The 23,383-nt window shown below is 41.2% G+C and overlaps 1 protein-coding gene across 2 annotated transcripts; it reads left to right on the forward strand.

The window, feature by feature from the left end:
- Positions 1–383: 383 nt before the first annotated feature.
- YPEL1 (yippee like 1) lies at positions 384–22,785 on the forward strand. Of its 2 annotated transcripts, none has more exons than XM_048322580.1 (5): positions 384–761; positions 4,412–4,694; positions 15,845–15,888; positions 17,312–17,420; positions 18,376–22,785. In XM_048322580.1, the coding sequence occupies exons 2-5, from the start codon at positions 4,578–4,580 to the stop codon at positions 18,463–18,465; spliced, it is 360 nt and encodes a 119-aa protein (XP_048178537.1). In that variant the 5' UTR covers positions 384–761; positions 4,412–4,577; the 3' UTR covers positions 18,466–22,785. The 2 variants fall into 2 exon arrangements, with proteins under 2 accessions (XP_048178537.1, XP_048178538.1); XM_048322581.1 differs by lacking the exon at positions 384–761 and adding an exon at positions 1,851–1,937.
- Positions 22,786–23,383: the final 598 nt, after the last annotated feature.

Raw genomic sequence — 23,383 nt, forward strand, 5'->3', positions numbered from 1 at the left:
GCGCGCCGCCGCGCGCCCGACCCCGCCGGGGGTGGGGGACGAAGGCGAAGGGGGCGCTCGCGGCACGCGCCCAGCGGCACGCGCGCTCACCCCGCCCCGCCGCGCGCGCCGCGGCCGGCGGGGGGCGGAGCCAGGCGGGGCGGAGCCAACGCCCCCGGCGCGCCCCTCGCGAGCCCGCTGGCCCCGCCCCCCGCCGCGAGCCCGTTCCCGCCTCCACAAAGCCGGGGGCAAAGGAGGGGAGGGGCGCGCGCCACTTCTGCCCGCCCCCCGGGAGGGGCGGGGCCGGGCGCGGGGGGCGCGCGCGCGCGAGGGCGCGCGGGGATTGGCTGGCGGCGGCGGCGGGGGGAGCGCGTTTAACGGGCGCTGCGCCGCCGGGCCGGGGCAAAGCAAAACAAAGGCGGCGGCGGCGGCGGGAGCGGGAGCCCGGGTGGAGCGCTCGGTACGGGCACGGCACGATGCCTCGGCCGCTCCTCGGCCCTCAGCGCGGCACACGCGCGCCCGGCCCCCGTCTATGACCTCCCGGCGGCCGCTGCCGAGACGGTACCTTCGAGGCCAGGGAAGCCGTCGTGTCCCCCCTCCCCCCTCCCCCTTCCCCTGATCCCCCCTCTTTGTTTTTCGGTGAAGGCCCGGCGCGGAGCTCTCGCTGCCCGCCGCGCGAGGACCGGGGGTCCCGCCTCCCCTCCTACCCGTGCCCCCTAAGGGAGACGGGCCCGGGGGCTGCTCGGAGCCCGGGCTGGGAGCGGAGTCGGCGCGGCGCAGCGGTGAGTACCGAGCGGGCGAGAAGCGGCCCCTCTTCCGTGTACTGGGATTTATTTTTTTGGAACGGGGCGGGGGGGGGAATGGGCGGAAGGTGGCTGCTAGAGGAGCCCCGTGCTGCGCCCCGGCCAGGGGGGCCGCGGTCTCCCGTGTGCGCGGGGCCGCTGAGGCAACTTTGCTGGCGGGAGGAGGCTTGGGCGCTATTTATAGCGCCTGGAAATGACGGCAGCGCTGTGTGCCCGCAGCCTCCTCGGTGCGGGGCGGGTAAGGGCGATTTACATAATTGAGGGGGGGCGAGGCAGGGCTCGGCGAGCCGGGGGCCGGTGGGATCCCCCACGCTCTCCCCCGCGCCGCGCGGGGCCGGGCACGGTGGGTCCCTGCACGGGGCCGGCGGGCGGAGCAGCGCGGGGCCGTGTTCGGGTGGCCGCGCGGCCGTACCGGCGGGTAGAGGGGGGAACGAGCCACTGTCCTGCGGGCATCGCTGCGGTGGGGAGAGAAAAGGCAGCGGCGTCACCCGCCGCGGCAGCTTCGTGCTCCAGCGTGAGAGAGGAAACGGCTTAAAGGCGCACGGCCAGCGGCTCCCTCCCGGCGGGGGAGCGGGGTGTCAGTCGGTAACTTTCTCCGCGCTTCTTTTCTCCTGTTATTTCCCAGTATGCAAAGGTGAAAACGAGACTCCTGTGGCTTAGTCTTTAACTTGGAGATTTTTTTCCTTGCTGGAGTAAGCTCACCGCAGGTTACTGACAATACATGCACAGGCTGTGTGTCCGGCTTTGTGCAGCTGCCCAAAGACTCTTTAAGCGTATTTCAATGTCGCTCCTTCCTTGGAGCCCCGCAGGCCGGTTCCTGACACGTCCCCTGCCGTCCCACGCGCGGCAGGCAGCCGCTGCTCGGCCGGCGGCGCGGGGCCCGTGCGGGGCCGCCTCCCCCCCGCCCCCCGCCACGTTTATCGGGGTGTTTGTTTACACATCCGGGACCCGCGCGGGGCGGGGCTGCCCCCGCCCCATTGGCCGCCCCGCGCCCCGCCCCGGTGACGTCACGGGCGGCGGGACGGGGCCGCTGCTCGCCCGCCCCGGGGGGAGTTCGGAGCTCGGGGGCGGCCGTGGCGGGGCAGCCCCGGCGAGGAGGGCGGAGATCGCCGTGCCCGGCTCCGGCGGCCGGGACAGCCCCTGGGCGCTGAACTGGTAGGTGCGAACGCAAGTAGAGCTTCAGGAGACACACCTGTGTCTGCGCAGGACCAAAGCACGGGCTTTGAGAAAGAATGAGAGAAATAGCTGGTGCAGGTTTTTAATCTCTTCTGTGCGGAATAATGAGCAGCAGCCCGAGGAACTGCTCGTAACTATGAGAGGGAAGTGAGACTGGATTTATTTACCATTGTTAGAGCGAGCTAGGAAATGGTTTGTTTTGAATTGCGCCTTTAACGGCACAACAAGTCCGTGGTTCCTATGGTGTATATCAAACAGTCGTCTTTTTGAAGAGAGCAATATCAAATACAGTATTGTCAAATGAGCTTTGGAGTTACTTTAATTTCTGTAGTTGAAGAACCTGGTACATTGAATCTGGAAGAGTCCAGATTGCCTTTAGAAGTGTGAATTTAAAACACTTCTAGGAATGCCTTGAAGAAAAATACTTTCCTTTTACGTTCAGGATCACAGAATTGTTAAGGTTAGAAAAGACCTCTAAGGTCATCGAGTTCAACCATTAACCCAGAACTGCCAAGGCCACCACTAACCCACATCCCCAAGTGCCACATTTACACCTACTGAACTTTTGCAGGGATTGAACTCGTGTTTCAATTACTGGTGGAAAGGGTTTAATTTAAGCCAAAGTTAAAATGCCTTAGCATGTGCTGCCTTTCATTCTGAAACCTTGTTTTTTTTCTGGGTTTGTCTATTTCTGTGAACCTACACAGGATCTGTATCTAACATCGAGTTCAAACAGGGAATTTAATGGGAACCTCATGTTCTTAGGTTATTTTTCTTGTATATCTTATTTCTAATAAATGTGGCTTCGTATCTAGTTGTTCTACAAGAGCAAGCTATTTTCTGCAAATAATGTAATTATTCTTCCTTGTGCAGATGTAATTAAATTATCTTGGGACACTAAGTATATAATATTTGTTTAAATTACTATTAATATTTAAGTCCTGCTCTTCATGCCAAATAGATTAATCCTTCAAACATATAAATATATTCCTTATCAAATGTTTTCCCAATCAGTCTCATGTGTAGACCCATGCTTTGGATGACAGGTTGTTCTGATTGTTTATTTTTTTGGATTGCCTGTGTTGTGTTACGTGTTTTGTTTGTGGCTTATCTCTGCCCTTGCAATTCTTTGTGTAAGAAATTCTTATAGCACGTCCTTCAGTAGTTTGAGTTTTCTTCTGCTTAGAATTAAAAAAATATATTTAAACCGAAACCCTTTAAGTTTTGCTCTGGTTGTCTCATGTGCTGGGCCTGCTGTGCAGATTGCTTTCTCAAGGCTTCTTTTGAAGCACAGTGACTGCTTCCTATAAACGGTCTTTAATTTATGTGGCTTTCATTATCTGCTCTAGCTGTATTACCACTATCCTACTGCTGGAAGAGTGGTTAGTGCTGCCCTGCACACAGTTTACAACTGTGATAAGTCATTTGCATGCTCTTAGCTGGATCAACATACTGTAAATTCCTTATATTGTCTCTCATTTCTGTTTGTGCTATTGACCTACTCTGGCAGTCACCTGACAGCCGATGACATAAGTGACTGTGCAGTGTTCGCAGTGCTCATTAGCACGGTGCATGCATAGCCTGGGAACTGCTGGCCTCTGACAGACCCGTAGAGGTTACCAGTGTTTAGAATCTGTTTCGTTTTCAGGCAAACTAAAAAAGTTTGCTTTCCAGCATAGCAGGAGGGTCTGGCATGCTCTGACATGTAATGTCTCTGAAATGCACTCTGAGGATTAAGGATGCAGTTGGGTGTTCTCTCTGCAGAATTTAGCTTCAGTATCAGATTGTGGATTTGGTAGCTTCTATTAAGGCTATTCTGAGGTACAGTGAGGAAGTACCTAATTAGCTTTGATCAGGACACCAGTCAAGAAGGTCTTTGCCTGAAGGCATAATTCTGCAGAGCTTGAAAGAGGAGTAGACACGGATCCCTGAATAGGGTGGCAGCATTTTACTTGGTATTTGACTCAAAGCCAGATGTGATACTGCAAGATTTTTGCTGAAAACTGAAGTGCAAATTTACAAAATATATTTGCTGTTGGACAGAGCAAGTGTTTTCCACAAAGCCTTGTTGCTTGCTATATTGGAACTGACCACTAGAACTTAAAAAACAATTAACTTTCTCATATTCCCTACATTTTTAGTGTGATTTTCTGCATGGATGTCTTAAAGAGTACACCTGGTATAATGTAGAAAGTGCTTGTGTTTCATGGAGAACTGTTTGACTCTCGTCCCTCATTAGAAGTATGATGGAGTAGAAGCCATTAGTGGAACAGAACTGCTTTTTGCTGTGTTGAATGGAACTTGAACTGCGCAGCCCCTTAGAAAAAGGGGCCTGTAGTGCAGCCAGGCATTTGCTCCAAATAACGCTTTGCTTTATGGCTGGACTTGCTGAATAACAAGTTAACTCTGGTCTTGTTGTAAGCTGCTAATTGTTCTGCTCTTTTCACCTACAGGTTGTGACTGTTTCTCTTCTGTCATTTGTGTGGAAAGTGCCACACACACTCCAGAACAACAACGGCTTTTGCTTGCATATTCCAGTGTTTCTTTTGTCAGCGAGTTCAGCAAAGTTGTAATTCTTCAAGTGCCAGCCCTGAGCTGAGTGAGGAGCCACCAGCAGAGATGGTAAAAATGACAAAATCAAAAACGTTCCAGGCTTACCTGCCAAACTGCCATCGAACCTACAGCTGTATCCACTGCAGAGCCCATCTCGCCAATCACGATGAATTGATCTCCAAGGCAAGTGGTTTCTTTAGAGACCTCATGAATTATTTCTTAACCAAAATGGTTGTCACTGTGACACCACTCCCAGTAGATAAGGGATGCAAATTGATGCCTACTTCAGAGTATCTTTCCTGGGTTCACTCTCGGGTCATACATGTTGTGTACTGAGAACTGGATATATTCTGGAAACTTCCGAATGTGACATAAAGGTTAATCTAATATATTCCCCATGTTAACAACCTGTGTCTGCTGTCAGGTGGGTACTGTTTGTGAGCTGTTGTATCTGAAAAGTCAGCTAAGGAAAACTGTCAGACGAAAGCATGGATCACTGGGTAGGGAAATTATTCTGGTTATGGTTATTCCAGACAGATTATTTTTGACTCTCTTGGACTGAAGGTCACAAAACTGTCTGTTTCCAGAGTGTCCTGCTTCTGTTATGGAATCTGTAAACACACTTTTGCTGTCTACCAGCTCCTGAGGAATATGATTAGCCAGAGATGTTCAGAATAGTTGGACTGTGTAAGCTTAGAGAGTAGGTGGAACCTTGAAACAGGCTAGGCCTGCCCTTCTTCCCTGTTGCTAGAAGAAACCAAGACTTGTGATGTATGAAATATGTAGGAAAGCTTGAAGTTTGGGATAAATACTTGACAGACTGATTCATTCTTTGCTTCAAACAAACTCCTGATTAAATTACTCTTTATACTGTCCTGGAGAAAACACTTCAGTTGCTTTTCAAACTTTTTAATACAAAATGTTCTCTATATAAGTACTTCGTCAAATAAAGTTAGTTATAAAGGGTTTGCCACTAAAAGTTCTCTCTGTTGCTCCTGTATATTTGTGTGTTCAGCAGCACTAAGGTGATGCTGCTCTTTGGTGCTGAAGAGATGGGAGGAGTTGAGAATGCTGCTGCTTCTGAATTTAGGTTTTCTTTGGGTGAGGAGAAAGTATACCTGCTTGTTTATCCAGGGGCTATCAGGAAGTAATGGGTTTTCCCCATACAATTTTTTCCTTTTACTTGAATTTAATTTTTTTCCATGTTGATTTCAGAATCTAAGAGGCCTTTTTGGCACCACTGGATTCTAAATTGCAAGCACTCATAGTTACATTATTCACTTTGTGTTCTGGGCCAAAAAATACTGGGAGGGGTTCATCTTTCCAGAACTTCAGGTTGTAGATACCTACAGGAAGAAAGAAATTTTTTTGCTGTGTCTCGAGATGTATTAATTCATTGAGAAAATGCAATCCAACACATACTTAATAGGAAGCTCTTCTTTTTGTGGACTTAGATTTTTTGCACGTCACCTAAGCTGCCACAGTTGCCACATAGCCGGTTTTCTCCAGGGGTTTGGGAGCTTTGGTCAACAGAATACTTTGAATATGTTAAGCAAATCATGTGTTCATCTTACAGCTTCATAAATAATTTCAAACCTTATGTTTTCTTTGAATTGAAAATTTGATTGTTAGAGGACTTTTCAAAAAAATCTATAGTGAATACAAGTAATTACTTCTAAGTTGTTTCTGATGGTGTTGGGAAGGGTGTTAGAGGTGGAGTCTGCTTTATTTCTGGCTTCCTTAATTTTTGGTGAAGACACGTTAAAAAAGTATTTGTACTTGCAGGTTGACCATATGCTTATTTGACAGCTGATCCATATTTTGTCAATTTAAGATTTCTTAACCGTATTTTATTGTCTAAATCTGTATGGTAAAAGAGAAATGCATTTAAATGTGAGATATATTTTTTTGTATGTTTTTTGAAATAAAAAGAACATTTGTCATCTATTGTACTTATTTGGGACATAGCTTTGGAAAACCCATCCTCCTTAGGCTGAAGCTTTACACAGTCCAACACTGGAGAAGTTCTTCTGATGGAAACAACTGCAAAGCAATAGATAGACTTGGATCATCAGAAATAAGTACAGCTGGCCCCGGGGAGGGTGGGGAGTGCAAATACAGTTTGATTGTTTTTTTCTGAACTCTTGAAGTGCCTTCATTGAGGCACATTATGTGCAATGAACTTAGGTCAGTGAGAGATACCGTTTTTTAACATACCTAGAATCCTGGTTACTGTAACTACTCAGATGCAGGAAAAAAACCCCAAACAAGCACAAACCAACCTGAAGCGTAGCAAGTTGATTCTAAACCATGTAAAGTTAACTAAAAGCAGTGTGGTTCCTGGGCTGGTTTGGATTTAGTGATGGAGTAGTCTTAGACTGTTCAACCTGATTTCCCCCTGCTGCCTTACTTTGAGGGCCTAGTTCAAAGCTGAAGCTCTGTGTTACATTCTCTAAATACAATTTTTGGTTGCAGATTATTGCTTTCTTCCAAATGCTTCCTGTACCATCTCAGTCCAGAACCCCAGTGCCACAGGTCCTCTGCAGCAGATAAAGGCAAACAGTATTTATTTCATGCCTGGCTGTAGCTGCTTCCTTTGGGGGTTGTCCCTCACCCCATCTTTCCTGGGTACATGGTGATTTTCTTCCTTGTGTGGGGTCAGGAAAAATGAACCAAAATATATGGTGCACTTCTAATTTAAAGCAGCTCCAACTGGCTTTCTAATGTGGTATAAGGATTTATTACACCTGACACTGTAATGTTTTTTGACTTGAAGCTGAAAAGATAAGCTGTACTGTGAAATGAGTGGTGTTTCTCTTAAATGTTGGTCTGTCATGGAAAAGCAAAAAGTGCTGCATGTGTCTGTCAATCATCCCTTTGATTCTGATCCTCAGAATACCTGACTTCAATACAGATTTGCAATTCTTCTGCTTTTGAGAACTGTTGATGTCAGTTGTCTAACAAGGATGGCAGCATACACGAATCACCTTTTCATTTTATTTCTGTTCTGTTTGAGCAGCAGGATCTCTTTCTTGCCCTGGAATGAATCACAAAGCTTTCTTTTTCTTGTGCCCTTGCTGGTGATAAAATGGCAACCAAGAGTCTTGGCAATGGCTTAGAAGAAAGAACGCAGATTAATGAGATGGGACAAAAATGTGTTACCTGCTCAAGTGAATTCAGTTGTGGTTTTAGTTTTCGCTGCAGCTGTGAAAGGGCTCTGTGTGTTGCCCAGTGTTGAAATCAACTTGATATTAGTAGTTAAAACATACATTTCTAGAGGTTTTCACTCTGTAAGAACCTTGTGTTTTCTGCAGCTGGGAAGGAACTTGGGGAAGGTGTGGGAAGAAGACTGGTTGAGATAAGGAGCCCCAAACTGGGAGGTCATTGGCAGTAGAGAATGACAAACCTTAGTCTGTACAGCTGGACACATGCACACATATATGAACACTTGCCATAAAAATTTATAACTCTCCAGGTTATCTCGGGGAAACCATTGATTTGAAGGATACACAGTCAGAGAGCTAATAAACTAGGTGACATTTAATTGAAGTAAGTTTGAAGTGGAGTCAGGTGCATCTTAGGCATGACTGAATGCATTGCTAACAGGTCTGTGAGTGCTGGATTTTCTCTTTCTTTGGTGAAGACTTCAAAGTGGATGTTAAAATATTATTTGCTATGAGAAGGAATAAACCAGTCATCACTACACTGGAGTATGTTCACAAGACAGGGAAGAATCTATGGCTTTTAAAAATTTCTTTAAAAAGGCAAATAATTTTAGAATCATACCCTACCATGACTGTAGGCACAGAAGAGAAGTAAACTATGAGCAAACAACCACAGCTCTTAATGTAAGAGTAAGGCAAGGAGCTGATGCCATAGGAAGCACTTAGTGGATTTAGAATTGATACCATAGGAGGCACTTCATGGATTTAAGATGTTCAAATAGCACATAAAAAGTGCTATTAAACAGTATATGTGTGTATATATATAAATATGTATATGTGTATATATATATATAAACAGTCTATGTTAATAATAATTAAAAGAATCCAAACATAATTTAATTTTGAGATAACTTCTACAAGACTCCTTGAAGTAAAGGGGAGGTGGCCACTTGTGTGGCCTGAATAAAATGTTACATATTTGCTGCTCTTAGAGCAATTCTGGAATAAGTTTTGTGAAAGGCCTAACTGAAAGAGCTTTCTTTTGATTTGTTATGTAATAGTAGGAAATGTGCAGTGATTATTAGGAGCAGTTAATTTTATAGGAGACAAATGTTACTTGAAGAGCATAAATCCCAAAGCACTTGAGAATGGCTTGTACCTACTGCGTTCCAGTAGTTGCGTAGAACTTCAGGTATGATCCAACAAATTACAAAAAAAGTACAAAATACTTAATAGAAATCTTGGAACCCAGTGGACATACTGCAAAGGATAATGTTTTGTTACTCAAGGTTGACCTGCTTGAAAGATTGTTGAAACATTTTACAGTGTGCCTTAATTCTGGGAATGGAGAGAATTTGGATTATTTTGTATAAATGTCTGTATAAATACTGTCACTTTCTTCTGTCTCATTCATTGCAAAGCATATCTGACCAGAGGGGGGAAAAAGTCATGTGAAGTCACAGACAAGACTAGATGTGTCAATATTTTCAAGAATGAGTTCTATGTAAAGAAATACACACACACACACATATATATATATATATATATGTATATATATATATATATGTAACTGTCATTGACTGCACTGGGAAATCCTTGCACCCTTCTTTCACTTGTGGGTGAAAGAATGATCTTGGTGGTTAAATTTAGTTCTCCAAGGCTTTCAGTATGATTACTCTTCTATTATTGATGAGAAGGAAGAGTCTTCAGTCTAAATAGATGCAAAAACATTTTTAGCCTTGCTTAGCAATCTGTGGTTCTGTCCCCCACTGCTTAACTGATGAGATCAAGAGGAATTTTTTAAAGGGTTTATTGTCTTTAAGTAAATATGCTGTGCTTAGCTTGGTTCAATTTGTAATCCTCCTTTGCTTATGATACAATGAGTATTTGGAAACATAGTTGGGCCTGTTTTATGTATGCTTGAAGGACATTTTCATTTTCATAAATATTCTGGTGATAATTTTTTTCGCCAGGAGGCTTCTAGTTTTCTGGGTTCATTTTTTTCTTCTGGGGGAAGAATCTACTTTTTTAAAGAGAGGCAATCTTTGGAAAACATCCAAGAATAGATTTGAAAGCTTAAAGGAGTTGGAAAGTGCCAGGGAAGTGTTCTACTCTGCGTATTTTGATATAATTATTTGTGAAATCTATTCAAGATGCTGCATGGGTCAAGATAACTTGTCCTGCCTGACAAAGTCTTCACTTTGAGGAAATACCATTTGCCAGGTTTGCAGGCATGCAGGTTTTGGGGTAGAATTTTTTAAGGTTATTCTCTACATATCAAACTTTTTAACATGCTTTATTCAATTCAGTAAATAAGTGAATGGAAGTGAACTTAAAAAAAATCAAGGCGTCTTCTAGAACTTGCCTAGGAAGCAGCTGAGTAGCAGCATGTCTGGTGGTCTGCATTATCAAGGAATTGGATGTGAGGGAAATACCAAATGGAACAAATGTGGGGTTTTTTTCCCCCGATAATTTTTTTTTGTCTGTAGCTTGTGTTGAATTCAGTTTTCTGAATTTATGTTGCAAGTCTTGAAGTGAGAGGATATCCTTACAATCTGTGATGCATCTTGCTGAGGAGATAATTTCAGACATCAGAGCCCTTGTGTTTCTGGTTTACTTTAGGAATCCTGCCCCTACAAATACAATTTTCTGTATTTCCCCAATGTGCTTATTTGTTCAGAGAAGTGATTCAGCTTTATCTATCTTAGCTTGTAAAGGGAACTCCAGCAAATGAAAGGAAACTCAAGGAAATGAAACTGAACAAAAACCTATGGACTTCTTTCATTTTCATTCTTTAATATTTTATTTCTGTGTTTTGAGTAGCTTGCAGACACTGTTAATGCCACTGTGACTTGCTCAGAATAGCCCTGCTTGCCCCCAATACATGCTAAGATGGCAGTTTCCTGGGATATTTGCTGTGGAGCGTGATCTCTAGCCATGCAATCTAATCCCATCTGTGGGGAATAATTGATGGCATAAGCTTTTCAGTAGCATCCCTTCCCCCACCCATGCCTTCAGCTGTGCCTTAGGGCAGTAAATACATGTTCTGCTTGACTGCTGTTTCCTTTCCTCCTGGGTCAAACAGCTAATCCTGGCGCTAGAGGTAAGGGTGGGTTTAATTTACAAGCATAGATCATACCTAATTCTGCAGGTATGTGCAAGTGTGCAAGTGAAACATGTATATATTTACTACATAATACACTGGTGACAGAGGTCTGTCAGATGACTTGGAAAGATCCTAGTTCCAAACTATTCTTGCAGTTGACTTTACTGTAGTTTGTGAGCACAGTTGGACATTACTGCTGATAACCGTTAGACATTCTAGATACTTTCAGCTGCGCTGAAACAAGAAAACATGATAGATCTTGTACATCCTTCTGTATAAATGGGCAGCTGGTGTAAGATGTGGATTTTCTAAGGAATGAGTTAACTCATAAATCAATCCAGTATTATTAATTGAGGACCATGAAAAATCAGCCTTATAGCAAGTTTAAAGTTCAACTGCAGATATTAGTTGAACTGATGAATTGCCCAGCTTCTAAATAAAAAATCCTGGTTGGTGTGAGTCATTATTGATGAACACACTTGCCATTCTGTTCTAATTCCTCTCTAGTGGGTAAGACATATTTAAGACTCAGTTTGAATAGAATATTCTGCTTTAGTTTTGATTTATGTATAGTGCTTGTGATCTTGGGAGTGCTGAACGAATGTTGCAAAGTTAAAGTTTGTGTTTGCATAGGTGATGTTTATTCTATTGAAGAGCAGTTTGTCTGGAGACTGGTTTGAACAGTTATGCCAGTTAGTCCTTGACACTGCCATTTAAAATACTTTTTAATTTTCTTTGAGCAGTTGACACACAAGGCGTTTAACCTGTCAGTCTCTTAAAATTCATATCAGTGTAACTGAATCATGCAGTGCAGAGTGTGAGAAACCTAGTGCTGGTAAAAACAAATGTTCAGTATTAATTTTTTTCTGGTTATGCAAAATATTCTGTTTATAGCCAAGTTACAAGCTTAGCAAGTAGCTCAAGTGCCAAACTGAGTTGTCCTCTTTTAATTTCTAGCAGTAGGATGCATCAGAAAGTAGAACTCTGATAATAAAATCTTTCTTACATCTTTTAGTGGGTGGAACCCTACACACTAATATTCTGTGATTAGGAGAATGCATATGTGCCAGATGTATACCTTTCTGTGGTGTTTGAGTACAGTTTTTGGGGAAAAAAATCTCAGCTGTTCATGTGAATAAGAAACTATGACTGCCAAGTGCTGACAAGAGATTCATAATAAAAATTAAAAAGCATAGGAATTTAAAAATGGATATCTTTGCAGTGCTTTTATTCCAGTAGGTGTATAAGAGTTCTGCATGGCTGGATTGCAGACCATTCAGTGCTCAGTGAAACACAGATGGTGTGGTTGGACACTGGTTTTAAAGGGAAGTCTGAGTTGCCTGGACCTGTGTTCTGTGTTCCAGAATGCAGTTGCACAAGTTGCTGCAGGTTCCTGTTGAGTTATCTGAGTGATGTAAACATGGAGGAACTTGCTCTTTGCAGCTGGGCAAGGAAACAAGTGTTCTGTGGCATGTAAATACAATCTTTAGCCTTTAAACATGAGTGTGGGTAAGAAAAGATGGTATCAAATGAATCAGTCATACTCTGGGAACAGAAGCAAGGCTGGAATGGAGGAGCTTTTTACAGCGAGATGTTTGTGAACACTCTTTCTTATTAGAGCCACTGACACAGGAAAAGGTTTTGTGTTGCTTCTCCCTCCACTCTACCTTGATAATCCTGAAGATTAGAAGGTAATGGCCATTTCTGTGGGAAAATAAACCTAGGAGAGTACAAGATGTCTAGAGCAACAAAGCAAAGGGTGCAAGAAAAGTCAAGTCATCTTTAAAAATATATTAGGAAAAGAAGAACAACTAAAGCAGTGCTTTCCAACCTGTGGTTTTTATTTCATTTGGCTTGAATTTTTTTTCAGCTTATGAAAGAAGAGAGGGGAAGAGCTGCTTTTTGTGCTATTCTTGGCATCCTGTTACTGCCCTCTGCTTAATTTTGAAAAATGCAGGGTCAAAGGAGAGCTTTTATTAGGTGATACTAAGTCAAGACTAAACATAAACTTGGCAGAAGTAATTGCATAAGATTGTTCAGAAGGTCTCCTGACTCTTATTTTGTTCTGGAGTCTTTTTTTCTTCCCCATCCTGCTGGGGAACTTCAGGTATGGCATATAAGTAGTTTAAAAATTATTATATAGGACCAGACAAAAAAACCCTACCCACCACATTAATTTGTATATGATTGCCATGTGTAATTACATATAAATAGAGAAACTAGCACATGATTAATCTTGGTGCAGTTTGAAAAAGGATTTGTGAATTCTAATTGACAACATGGAGTTTTTAAAGCAAGGGGAAACGGCTGCCACTTTTTTAATTTTAAGAATTTTTACAATAGCTTAAGCAAATATCATGGTCATCATAGCTTTGGAAGTTCTTTTTAATAATTTCAGGTATGTGAAACAAGGAAGTTCTAGTTTTACGATTATTTCTTACTGAGTAAGAGGATTTTTAAAGTGTCTCCTTTGCTTTTTCTTAAATTTTGGAGTTGCACATCTATAGTTTTCTCTAAATTAATGAATGTTTTACCCAGGCTAGTTATTAATTTGTTAGTGGGCAGTTTTTAAGAGTATATATGTGAAGAGTTTTTGTTTTCACCCACAGTAAGCATTCTCTGTTTGTTACTGGCTCTAGTCTAGAAAGTCCTGGTTGTTCTGTAGGGACTGCAGACTGTAGGTCTGCACCATTCTGCCAGTTTTGTGATGTGTGTTTAAGTATCTCAAGAGAACTGAACTATTGGTGGGGTTTTTGTTTGTTTGTTTTAAAGGCAGGTGTAAGGATAAATTACTTTCTGGCAGAGCAGTTCAGACTCTCTCCTCAACCAAGTATCCCCTTTTCAGGGTCAGTCCCATCTGAAGTTTCAGCTTTCACTGTCCTGCACAGCCTATCTGGTTTTCCTTGCCTGGTGAAAAATAAGACTTGCAGTTCTGGCTGGTGGAGACAATACTTTCTCTTTTGTCTTTGCTAAAGTTAGAACCTCCTTAGAAGCACTGAGGTTGGAATAAACTTGTAAGGTCATCAAGTCCAACCACAAACCCAACAGTGACAAGTCCACCACAAACCATGTTCCCAAGTGCCACATCTGTGTTTGTGGTGACTCCACCACTGCCCTGGGTAGCCTGTTCCAATGCTTGACAATCCTTTTGGTGAAGAAATGTTTCCTGGTATCCAACCTAAACCTCCCCTGGTGCAACCTGAGGCCGTTTCCTCTGGTCTTGTCACTTGTTAGGTGAGAGAAGGGACTGACCCTATCTTGCTACAACCTCCCTTCAAGTAGTTGGGGAGAACAGTAATATGTTCTCTCAATACTTCTTTTAAATGGTTGCTAAAATAATAAAATAGCAGTGCTATAAACTGTTAAGTAGAATTTCTCATCTTAATACAAGATTTTGCAAGTACGTAAGGGCTAGATGTAACTACTCTGCCACTATTGCTACCTAGAGTAGTCCAGAGGCATGGATTTCTTTAAACATTCTTTATTGCAGTATATAATCTGGTTAATACTGATCAAAAAGGGTTCATTTATATGCATTTTCCTTTTACAAGGTTTGGTTTGGTTTTTTTTTTTTTTGGCAAACTGTTCTGAGTAATTAAAAGACAAGAATTAACTGCTGTTGTGTTGCTAGTTGGTAGACTAGCAAAATACCTATTTTAGTGTCAAATGACTTGTAATGATGTAACTAAATACATGTCAGAAGAAGAATCTGTTACAGAAAGGACCTTCTGCCTATGGTTTTATGCCTGATGATACTAAAACCATGCAAAAGTATTCAGGTTGATATTTTCCTTCCAAAAACCTTCCATGTTGATCTAATGCAGGCCTCTGAGAAGTTGGTCTGTGATGTTCAACACTAGAACCACAGGGATTCTTAAAAACAATTGTACTTTCTCTGCGTCATGGATAAAATAGTTAATTTTCTTTGAAAGTTGGTTAGAGAATGGAAAGGCTGGAAGAAAAAAGAAATTAAGACAGTTTACAGATTTTTTTTAAAAATGGAATTCAGTATGGAAGAGAGAAAAAAGAAAAACTCAGTTCCAGTGTGATCCTGTTTGAATGGGAAGTAATGGCTGTGTCTAAATTACTTGGTAATTCAATGCAGAAGGAACCAGATGAAAGCAGTGATGTGTCTGTTTTGTTTTGAATGTTTTACCTGTGGCTGGCTCTGCTCTGCTCACAAGTTCTCCCAGGATGTCCACATCTCACAGCCTGCTCACAGGTTCAGGTCTGTGTCTGCATTAACATTGCTGAGTGCATGCAAGAGCTGCTGGTTTAGTTGGTTCAGAAGGATCAAGGGTGCAGTTTCCAGGCACTGAAACTGCTTCCCAAGCCAAACCAGCCCCCAGTAAGTGTGGCTGATTAGGGGTTTTAATTCACAACTGTGCTACTGCTCTGAACTAAAATATTAATTTAGATCCAGCCAAGAAAGTCTAACAGTCATCATTTGTCCATAATCCATCAGGAATGTGAGAGATTTGAAAGCATATGCCTGTGGGTCAGGCATTTGAGGGTAACAGTTGTCTTACTAAAATGAAGCTGAGCTTATCTGTGAATTATAAACTGATCAGATGCATTTCCTGAGTGCAGTATGCTGGTTTTATGCTTGGTCCAGAATTTCACTGGTCTTATATCAAATGATGCAATGAAATTGAAATAAATCATCTTTTGGCTGCAGCAGGGGAAGACAGGAGATGGGAGTAATTCCTTTTGAGTTAAAAGCAGATTATTTCAATTAGCATGAAGGATGTCTAGGAAAATGAGAATTGATATCTTGCAGAGGGGTAGGAAAAACTATGTTTTGCTTGCATTATGGATGTCTGATTTTGAGCAATAGCACTTGACAAAGTAAAATTAAATCATTGCTAAAAATCTAATGTAGGTGAAAACTTGTCTGACCAGACTTTCCTACAAAGAACGGGTATAAAGTAATTGACCTGAAATAGTTTATATCTGTATTATCATTTTATGTTTACTAACATACCCTTCTGGAACTATTTGGTTTTTTGTTTGGAGGGGCTTTGTGTTTAACAAGTGCAATTTCTTTCTTTTTTTAAATGCAGTCCTTCCAGGGAAGCCAGGGACGAGCCTACCTCTTCAATTCTGTGTAAGTATGTGGTTATGGTTCTGCACACCACCTGCAGAGTGTAACTTTATACTTCCAAAGTGGAAAACAGTAGGAATTAGTGTAGCTGTACTTTGCCCTGTTCTTTTAAATGCTGGCTTTACTCACCAGCAATAGTTATTAAAGAGCTACTGGGTTGATTCTGGAGCATTCCTTCGCACATATATGAGTTTATCTTGTGCTTTAAGTAATTCTGCTAAGAGCTGAAAGATTAGGGGAGTGTCTTAATGTGAAATTCCTTTTGTGTATGTAATGGTAACTGTGTTGAGTGGGATCTGCCATTCTGAGATACTCCAGAAGTCACAATATATTGAGTGACTGTGAATTTTCTTTAGACAACTCTGGTGTGGTCTAAAGAATTTCCCAGTCTGATAGTTGGATACATTTACAGGTTAATGTTTCAGTAAACCTGGTACATCTTAAATGACCTTGAATATTGCAAATGTGCTAGAGGGAAAAGATCTTTGTGATCTTATCAAGCCTAATATTTGCCATCTTAGGCACGTCCTTCCCTTGATGAAAGGCTCTTTGCATTTGTTAATGGGTGTATTTTGAGTTTTTAATATGCAGGATTGCTTTTTTGTCTTTATTTTTCAGCAGTTTTTTGTGTTGCAGCATTTTGAAAAAGAGATGCAGTTGAGTGTCCTGGTCTATTTTTGACCAGGATAATGGAACTGTAACTGCAAAGGATTTGATTGCAGATCCTTGAAATTCTTTTAATATGTAGTCATTCAGTGGTGACTTGGGATTTCTGCTATAAATCTTATAGTAAGAATCTGGTACTACAACAGCAAAAATAGCAAAATTTTGCTCTTGTTTAAAACTGTCTAAAAACTTGGTTTAGTCTTGCCTCATGTTTTCTGCATAGATTCATTTGTGGAAAAACTGGCTTGATGCAGTACTTCATGGGGTGTTTTGTTTTGAAATTGCTGTTTGTTCATCAGAGCTTAGTCTGCTGATCTGTAGCAAAGAAATATTTATGAGGCTTTTTCCTTGCTGCTATTTTGGAGCTGGTTCTAAATTCAGCTGTTGGTGCTGATTCACTGGTACAGACTTCCATTACAGAGGTCTCAAATTGTTTTTGAAGAAAAGCCTGAAACTGTAGAAGTGTCCAGTTACTGTGTAGTGTTCTGTTCTCTGGAAGCTTAACTATTTAAACTTCCTTTGTCTTTGTTGCTGGGAGTAAGTGGTATCACCAACAGTGACAGCACAGCCATTTAAAAACAAAAAACAACCTCCTTTTTTCTTTCTGTCCCTCTGCTCAGTGTAACAGAGGAAGTTACTTTTGCAGCATTGAATAAGTTAGGCTTTTTTTTTAACTGTTTTTTGTCTGCTGGACAAAAGGCAGGGAACGGTAAGAAAAGAAACACTCATGCTGTTAATATAATTTCTCCGTTTTTTTCAGGGTAAATGTGGGCTGTGGTCCAGCAGAGGAGAGAGTTCTTCTGACAGGTTTACATGCTGTAGCAGATATCTATTGTGAAAACTGTAAAACCACTCTTGGATGGAAATATGTAAGTAATAGACTTAAATCCTCGAGAAATGTTTGTATGTTGAAGCACAGATGTTTGAGTTGGCCATTGAGTAGCACCTTTCCTGATAGTTTAGGTGAGTTAGCTCTGGTGCTTTTGTATATATCAGGCTCTAACATAGTCTTGCTTCCTTGCATCTGCAGAAATGCTGTAGCAGATAGTAACTTTATTCTGGACTGCAAATCAAGCATGAGCTATAGGTGCTATTACAGCTATTTAATATTTCTTTATTTGGTAATCTTTTTGCAAGACTACCAAGCACACATGCACTAAACCAGGTGGGGGAAATTGTCAAAGTGAGTCTGTAATGTCTTAGATTGCAAAAGTTGGTTATACAGAAAAAATATTGATTACAATAAATGGTACTGAGCATATTACACTGTTTACAAATAATGTGGACTCAGTTCTGTTGTTTGAAAATTTACCTGTGCACTTGCAAATGTGTTGCAAGTTTGATGTTTTGAAAATATTAGATTTTTGGTGTTGCATGTAGGATTTTCACTGCTTCAGTGTAGCTTCTGATCTTAGAAGTTTTCCTAATGCATTCCCATGATGAATATAGAGGTTTTGAAGAAGCTTGCACTCCCTCTTTTCATTACTTCTGGGAATAAGGAAATAACACACATAACATTTCCTAACCTTCACTTGAAAAAGCATTAAAATTCCCTAAGCAGAGAGAGAACATGGACAGTTCCGCAGCAAGATCTGTACAGTAGATCTGGTGATTCCACTTAGGAGAAGTTGCTTCTGTTTCCTTCTCAGTGCTTTCCAACCTCTCTTTCTTCCCTCCCTCCCCTTACTTGGTGTAACCAATATGGATTGTTAACTGTAATAGCTCCTGGTTTGTATTTTTAATGTGAGCGTGATGTTTAAAATACTTAATTTCCCAAGCTTAATGCAGTGTTGTCTTGATATTTTTTTTTTTCTTCCTTTTCAGGAACATGCTTTTGAGAGCAGTCAGAAATACAAAGAAGGAAAATTTATCATTGAACTTGCCCACATGATAAAAGACAATGGCTGGGAGTGAACCACAACGTTTTTCCTTCTCTTTGGACTATATTCTGTGGAGCAGGCTTTACAAAGACTAATGCAAAGTAAAGGAAGACCTTGGCTAGAGTGGCCCTGAGAATATCACTGAACTCTGAAACCTCACAAATGAGTAGTGTAGTGTAAGTGGCTATTTCAGGCCATGTTTGCCTTTTCTCCTTGTGTAAGTTCCCTCTTTTTGTACGTGTATTATTGTGTGAACAGTTGTTTTGGAACATTTTGGATGACCTTTTTCTAAACTCAGTCTAGAGAAACAGTTCACTAATTGAAGACGGATTTTACTGGTTAGCATCTCTCTCTGACCTATGCCTTTAATGCTACTTCTGCTGTGCATGCTTCTTGCCTAAACACCTACACTCCAGTCCTGTAGAAGTTCTGTACCTGAGCAGTCTAAAAGAATGTATGGGATGGGGTGCTTTTTTATATGTAGCAATTTCTGATGTGTTTGGCAGTGAAGAGGATGCAGTATTGTAGTTATTAATTTCTTTTTTAAATTTGAGTGTACCACAACCTATGTACATCTTGTAGGTGAATTGGTTAAAGGTACAGTGCTCACTTCAAAAAATTACTTCAATTGCACTGACTGAAGTTAGTAGGTCTCAAGTTGTTAGGAAAGGTTATGCCAGAGGTTTGGTGTCTTAAAGGAATAACATAGAAAGATTTAAAATCAATAATGCTATAGAATATGTTTCTTTAAAACCAACATATTCCCTAAGGAGTTTGCTGGATAAAAAATTTATAAAACTATAGCTTGAAAGATTAAAAAGACAGAAAAATATATGCATCTTCTATTTTGGAAAAAAAAAATTAGTTGGTATATTAGGAAAAAACAAAGTTTTGGTACTGTACCTTTGCCAGTAACAGGGACTTGTGCATCAGTAAAGTTTTATGGCTGGTTCCATGTAACTGTATAGTCCTAATGCACTGGACAAAGAGGTTGATGTCAAGGAAACTTGTTGAAGTCTTCTGCTACATTTGAACAAAAATATTTATTTTTGTGAGAAATGGCCAGAGCCTATGACATGAAAATTAATATAGTACCTGTAGGAAAAGGAGGAGTAAAAAGGGGGAAGGGAAGTTTGACTTGTTTTTTCATAAAATAAAATAGCAAGATAGTTTTTAAAATTTGGGGGTGGGGAAAGGGTTTCCTGGTTTGCTGGCTAAATCATCCCCAAGTATCTTTTTATAATAAAAATTTATATGAAACTCACCTTCTCTTTTGTTCTCATGCTGTTTCTTTAATGGAATCAGTTAATGAGAGAAACTTCTGGAAAGTGTATGCACAATATGAGCTGTTGGTATCTGTGTATGCAAACTGAGCAACTGTGAAAGAAACGCTCTACACAAATTTGCTAACTTAATTCTCAAATTAAACTGTCTCTATAGACTTTTTGTATGTTAATCCTTTTAATGCTCGAGGACAAAATGTTTGGAAAAAAAAACCTTTAACACTACATAAGTAAGCCTTGCAATATGAAATCCCTTTCTCTCAGTAACAATTCTAATATGGCACCTGTGAAATTAGTCACAGGTGCTGCTGCTGCTGTTCCGTTTTTGGGAATCTCTCATAGGCTTTCTGAACTCTGCTGCACTTTAGAAATTGTCAGACATGAAAAATTATGCCAATGGGTAGGGGCAATACAAATCTTTAAAACCAGCTTTCCAGTGTTTTTGTGGAGAGGAGTGAGAAGAGCATCCTCCCAGGTGTACACATTCTTTGTGATGCAGGCTGGCTGAACTGCCTGCCAGATGTTGTCATGACTGATACCCATGAATTAAAAATGTAAGAGAAGTAGTTCAAGCTGTTGGGTTTTAGTCCAGAGGCCTGAGGTGGTACAGTCATGTTCAACCTGGATTTTGTGGCTTACACGTTGCTACTTCGTGTTCACATCAGGTCTCATTTTTAACAATATTGTTGATGTAAGATGGGCTTGGGTGTTGCCTGTCTTGTGCTTTTTTTGACCTGGAATTCCTGGGATTTTGTTTTCCACCATTGCAATGTATGTTGCCAACAAGGAAGGCACTAAAACTTCTATCAGCAAAAAGTTTTTGTTGGCTTCTAAGTCTCGTTGCAATGTTGATACTTGTGAACAGCTTGTGTGAGGTTTGTGTATCTTTGGGCTTTTCTTATTTCCTGGCTACAGACTTGCTGAGGCAGTACACTGGACTGAAGGCAAAAGTAATGGCTGCTTTTCCAGAGAGAGTTGAAATTAAAGAAAATACGCAAAGTATTAAAAGATTTTTCTCTCCAAAATTGGGGCTTTGGCTAGCTCTTGTTAGTAAGCTAATGCTGTCTATAATACAGTCTGATTCTTAGAAATTCAACCTCTTTCTTCAGTGCATTATTTATATTTCAAACTGGACATTTTCACCAAAACCTTAATTAACTTTGATGCCAAAGGTTGGGACTTCAAGTGCTTAGCACATAGAGCTTCAGACTACTGGCATAAAGAGTTAATGACCTATATGTGATGTTTATGGCTTTTAAGAGAACCAAACAAAGCAATATTCTTTTTGGTCTTTTATTGAGAATGGATGCTTAGAAGGAGTAAAGAGTAGAACTAGTACAGAATCACTATTTTATGCTGCCATGTAACAATTCTTGAGGCTTATTCTATTGAGGGAATATGTGAATTTTCTTCCCATGTTGTTTGGCAGCATCAATGATTACTTTCTCCCCTCATAAAGATATAGAGACTTCTTGTTACTGGTTTTGGTGAAAGTTGAATCCAGATAGCAATGACTGCTGGCTGATGTGAAGAGGTCAGTCTGGTCACTGAACCTTCCAGGAGTCATTTGAAAGAAAAATAAACTTACTTGAAAAAAAATTTTACTAAAGCGTTTTCCCTCTAACCAATTTTTGTAATATATTGAAGATTATATTTAAAGTTTGTATGTGTTTGCTCTGGGCAAGTTTACTTCCCCTCCAACTTGAGCACTTTTGTTACTTGTACTGGTTATTTTTATTGTTGGTCTTAACATTTATTTTGTATTTTGTTTTTTATAAACTGTAACAAAAAGCTTTTGTGAACCTTTGTTTCTTGCTGGCTCTTTCTTGGACCAAATGAACTGACTATGAGCTGGCTTAGAAGAAATGTTCATTGGGATGCATAGGAATTTGCTAGCAAAAATGTACATGTATTGAAAGTTTTTTTTTCCACTGAACCTCTAAAGCCATGCCTGTCCTAAAGTAATTGATCATAATTTGGTGTGACTTTAGTAATCTGACCACACATTCTCTGTCTAGGTCCAAAATAATGGTTGTAAACAATGGTTTTTCAGGACTGAGTCTGCCTCCAAACCCTAGAGGTCTTTGGCTGGTTACTTTAAGTACCTTTTTGATTACTAAAAGGCAATGCTGCCATGTATAAAAATTCTGTCACACTGCAAACTTGCTGTGAAATCAGCTGCAGAATTTGGTGAGGGATTGCTGATTCCTCAACCTAACCACTCCTGCTGTATGCTTTTAGCAGCCTGATAATCTTAATTTTATCTGCCAGTTAAAAGGGCCAGGATATGAATTTCCCTTGTTGATTGTAAGCTGTACAATGGCAAACTGTGTGAAGGAAGATTGTTATGGCTCCATCTTAATGCCTCAGTAGCAAGGCCCAGCATAATGACCTGTGTGGGTGCTGTGCCTGTGTGCTTGCAGTCCATGGGAGAGGAGGGGGAATATGGGTTATGATATTTCTTTGAGTTAAAAACTGACCTCAGAGGTGCTGAGCAAGTCCCCACTGCGCCCATAACCAAAGGTCATCTGTATTTCCCACTGGTGGATCAGTGCAAGAGTTCCCCAAGGCGGTACCAGGTTTGGTGGCCATGCACTTCCCTCTGAGTGACGCTCGTAGGGCTCCTCCTGCCCGCTCATCTCAGCAGCCAGACTGCAGCAGCAGTGACCTCCAGTCTCACAGACCAAACTTCAGTCATCTCCAGCCTTGGATATTGGCCATGAGAGGAAGAAGCTGTCAAATTATTGTTAAACTTCTTGGACACTTTATTGGACTTCACTGAGACTCATGTTAAGCCAACCAGCAGTATAAACACTTAATGGAAAAGAAACAGATGCTTCGGAGGTTTCTTTTAAAAGGACTGTTGCACGTGGTTTAAGGTCTAAAGCATGAGTCATAAATGGCAGTTGAGTTGTGCCTCGTTTCTTAAACTCTTTAAAACGCTTTCTTTTACAGGTGACATGGCTGTGTTGCTGTTTTGTCCTAGCAATACTGTACATCATTTGTTGTTTCACTATATTGTATCTATTCGAGGTATCACAATAAAAGCTTTCAATTGTTTTGTTGGGTTACCTGTTGGTTTTGTGCTATCTTTTCTTGCTAATTGAGTTCTCAGGCTTTATCCTCTGGTAGGGCCAGAGAGAGAAGACAGTGCTCTTAGTTGCTCTTAAAAACTTGTAAATGGGTTGAATCTGATGTTTTTATGTGGCTTTAGGACTGCCACAAAACATTTGAGGTTTTTTCCTTTCACAAATCTTTCCAAAATACAGACATTTGTGATGGTACTGTTAGGCCTTTTGCCTATTTTGAGCCAATTGTGGGACCTCTGCACAGTGAGAGTCAGTCTGCAAACCCCCCCCAAACTAATTTTGAGAGGAATTGAAGAAGTGTGGGTGTACTTTTTGTTGTCAGCTGTAGACCTGAGGAGCACTGTGAGCACAGCACTCCGTCTGTTCATTCTGCTTTGGCTGGGAGGAACTCCTGTAGCTCCTCTCATCAGATTATTGGTCTTGTCATTGATACGATCCCTCTGGACTGCCTGAGGCTCAGAATGAAGTCATTCAGTGCACACTTACCCAGCATCTTCAATAATCCATCATTTCATCTCACAAAGGGATAAGGATGCTCTTCATGGAAGATCAAACATATTATTTCCATCTTGAGAAAATG

This window comes from Corvus hawaiiensis, chromosome 18 (genome assembly GCF_020740725.1).
Source record: "Corvus hawaiiensis isolate bCorHaw1 chromosome 18, bCorHaw1.pri.cur, whole genome shotgun sequence".
Taxonomy (NCBI): domain Eukaryota; kingdom Metazoa; phylum Chordata; class Aves; order Passeriformes; family Corvidae; genus Corvus; species Corvus hawaiiensis.

Excerpts from the sequence above, each read along its gene's own strand:
- YPEL1 (XM_048322580.1), top strand. The coding sequence starts at position 4,578 with ATGGTAAAAATGACAAAATCAAAAACGTTCCAGGCTTACCTGCCAAAC. Across the intron at positions 4,695-15,844 it reads ACGATGAATTGATCTCCAAG|TCCTTCCAGGGAAGCCAGGG; the intron begins GCAAGTGGTTTC and ends TTTTAAATGCAG. Across the intron at positions 15,889-17,311 it reads GCCTACCTCTTCAATTCTGT|GGTAAATGTGGGCTGTGGTC; the intron begins GTAAGTATGTGG and ends CGTTTTTTTCAG.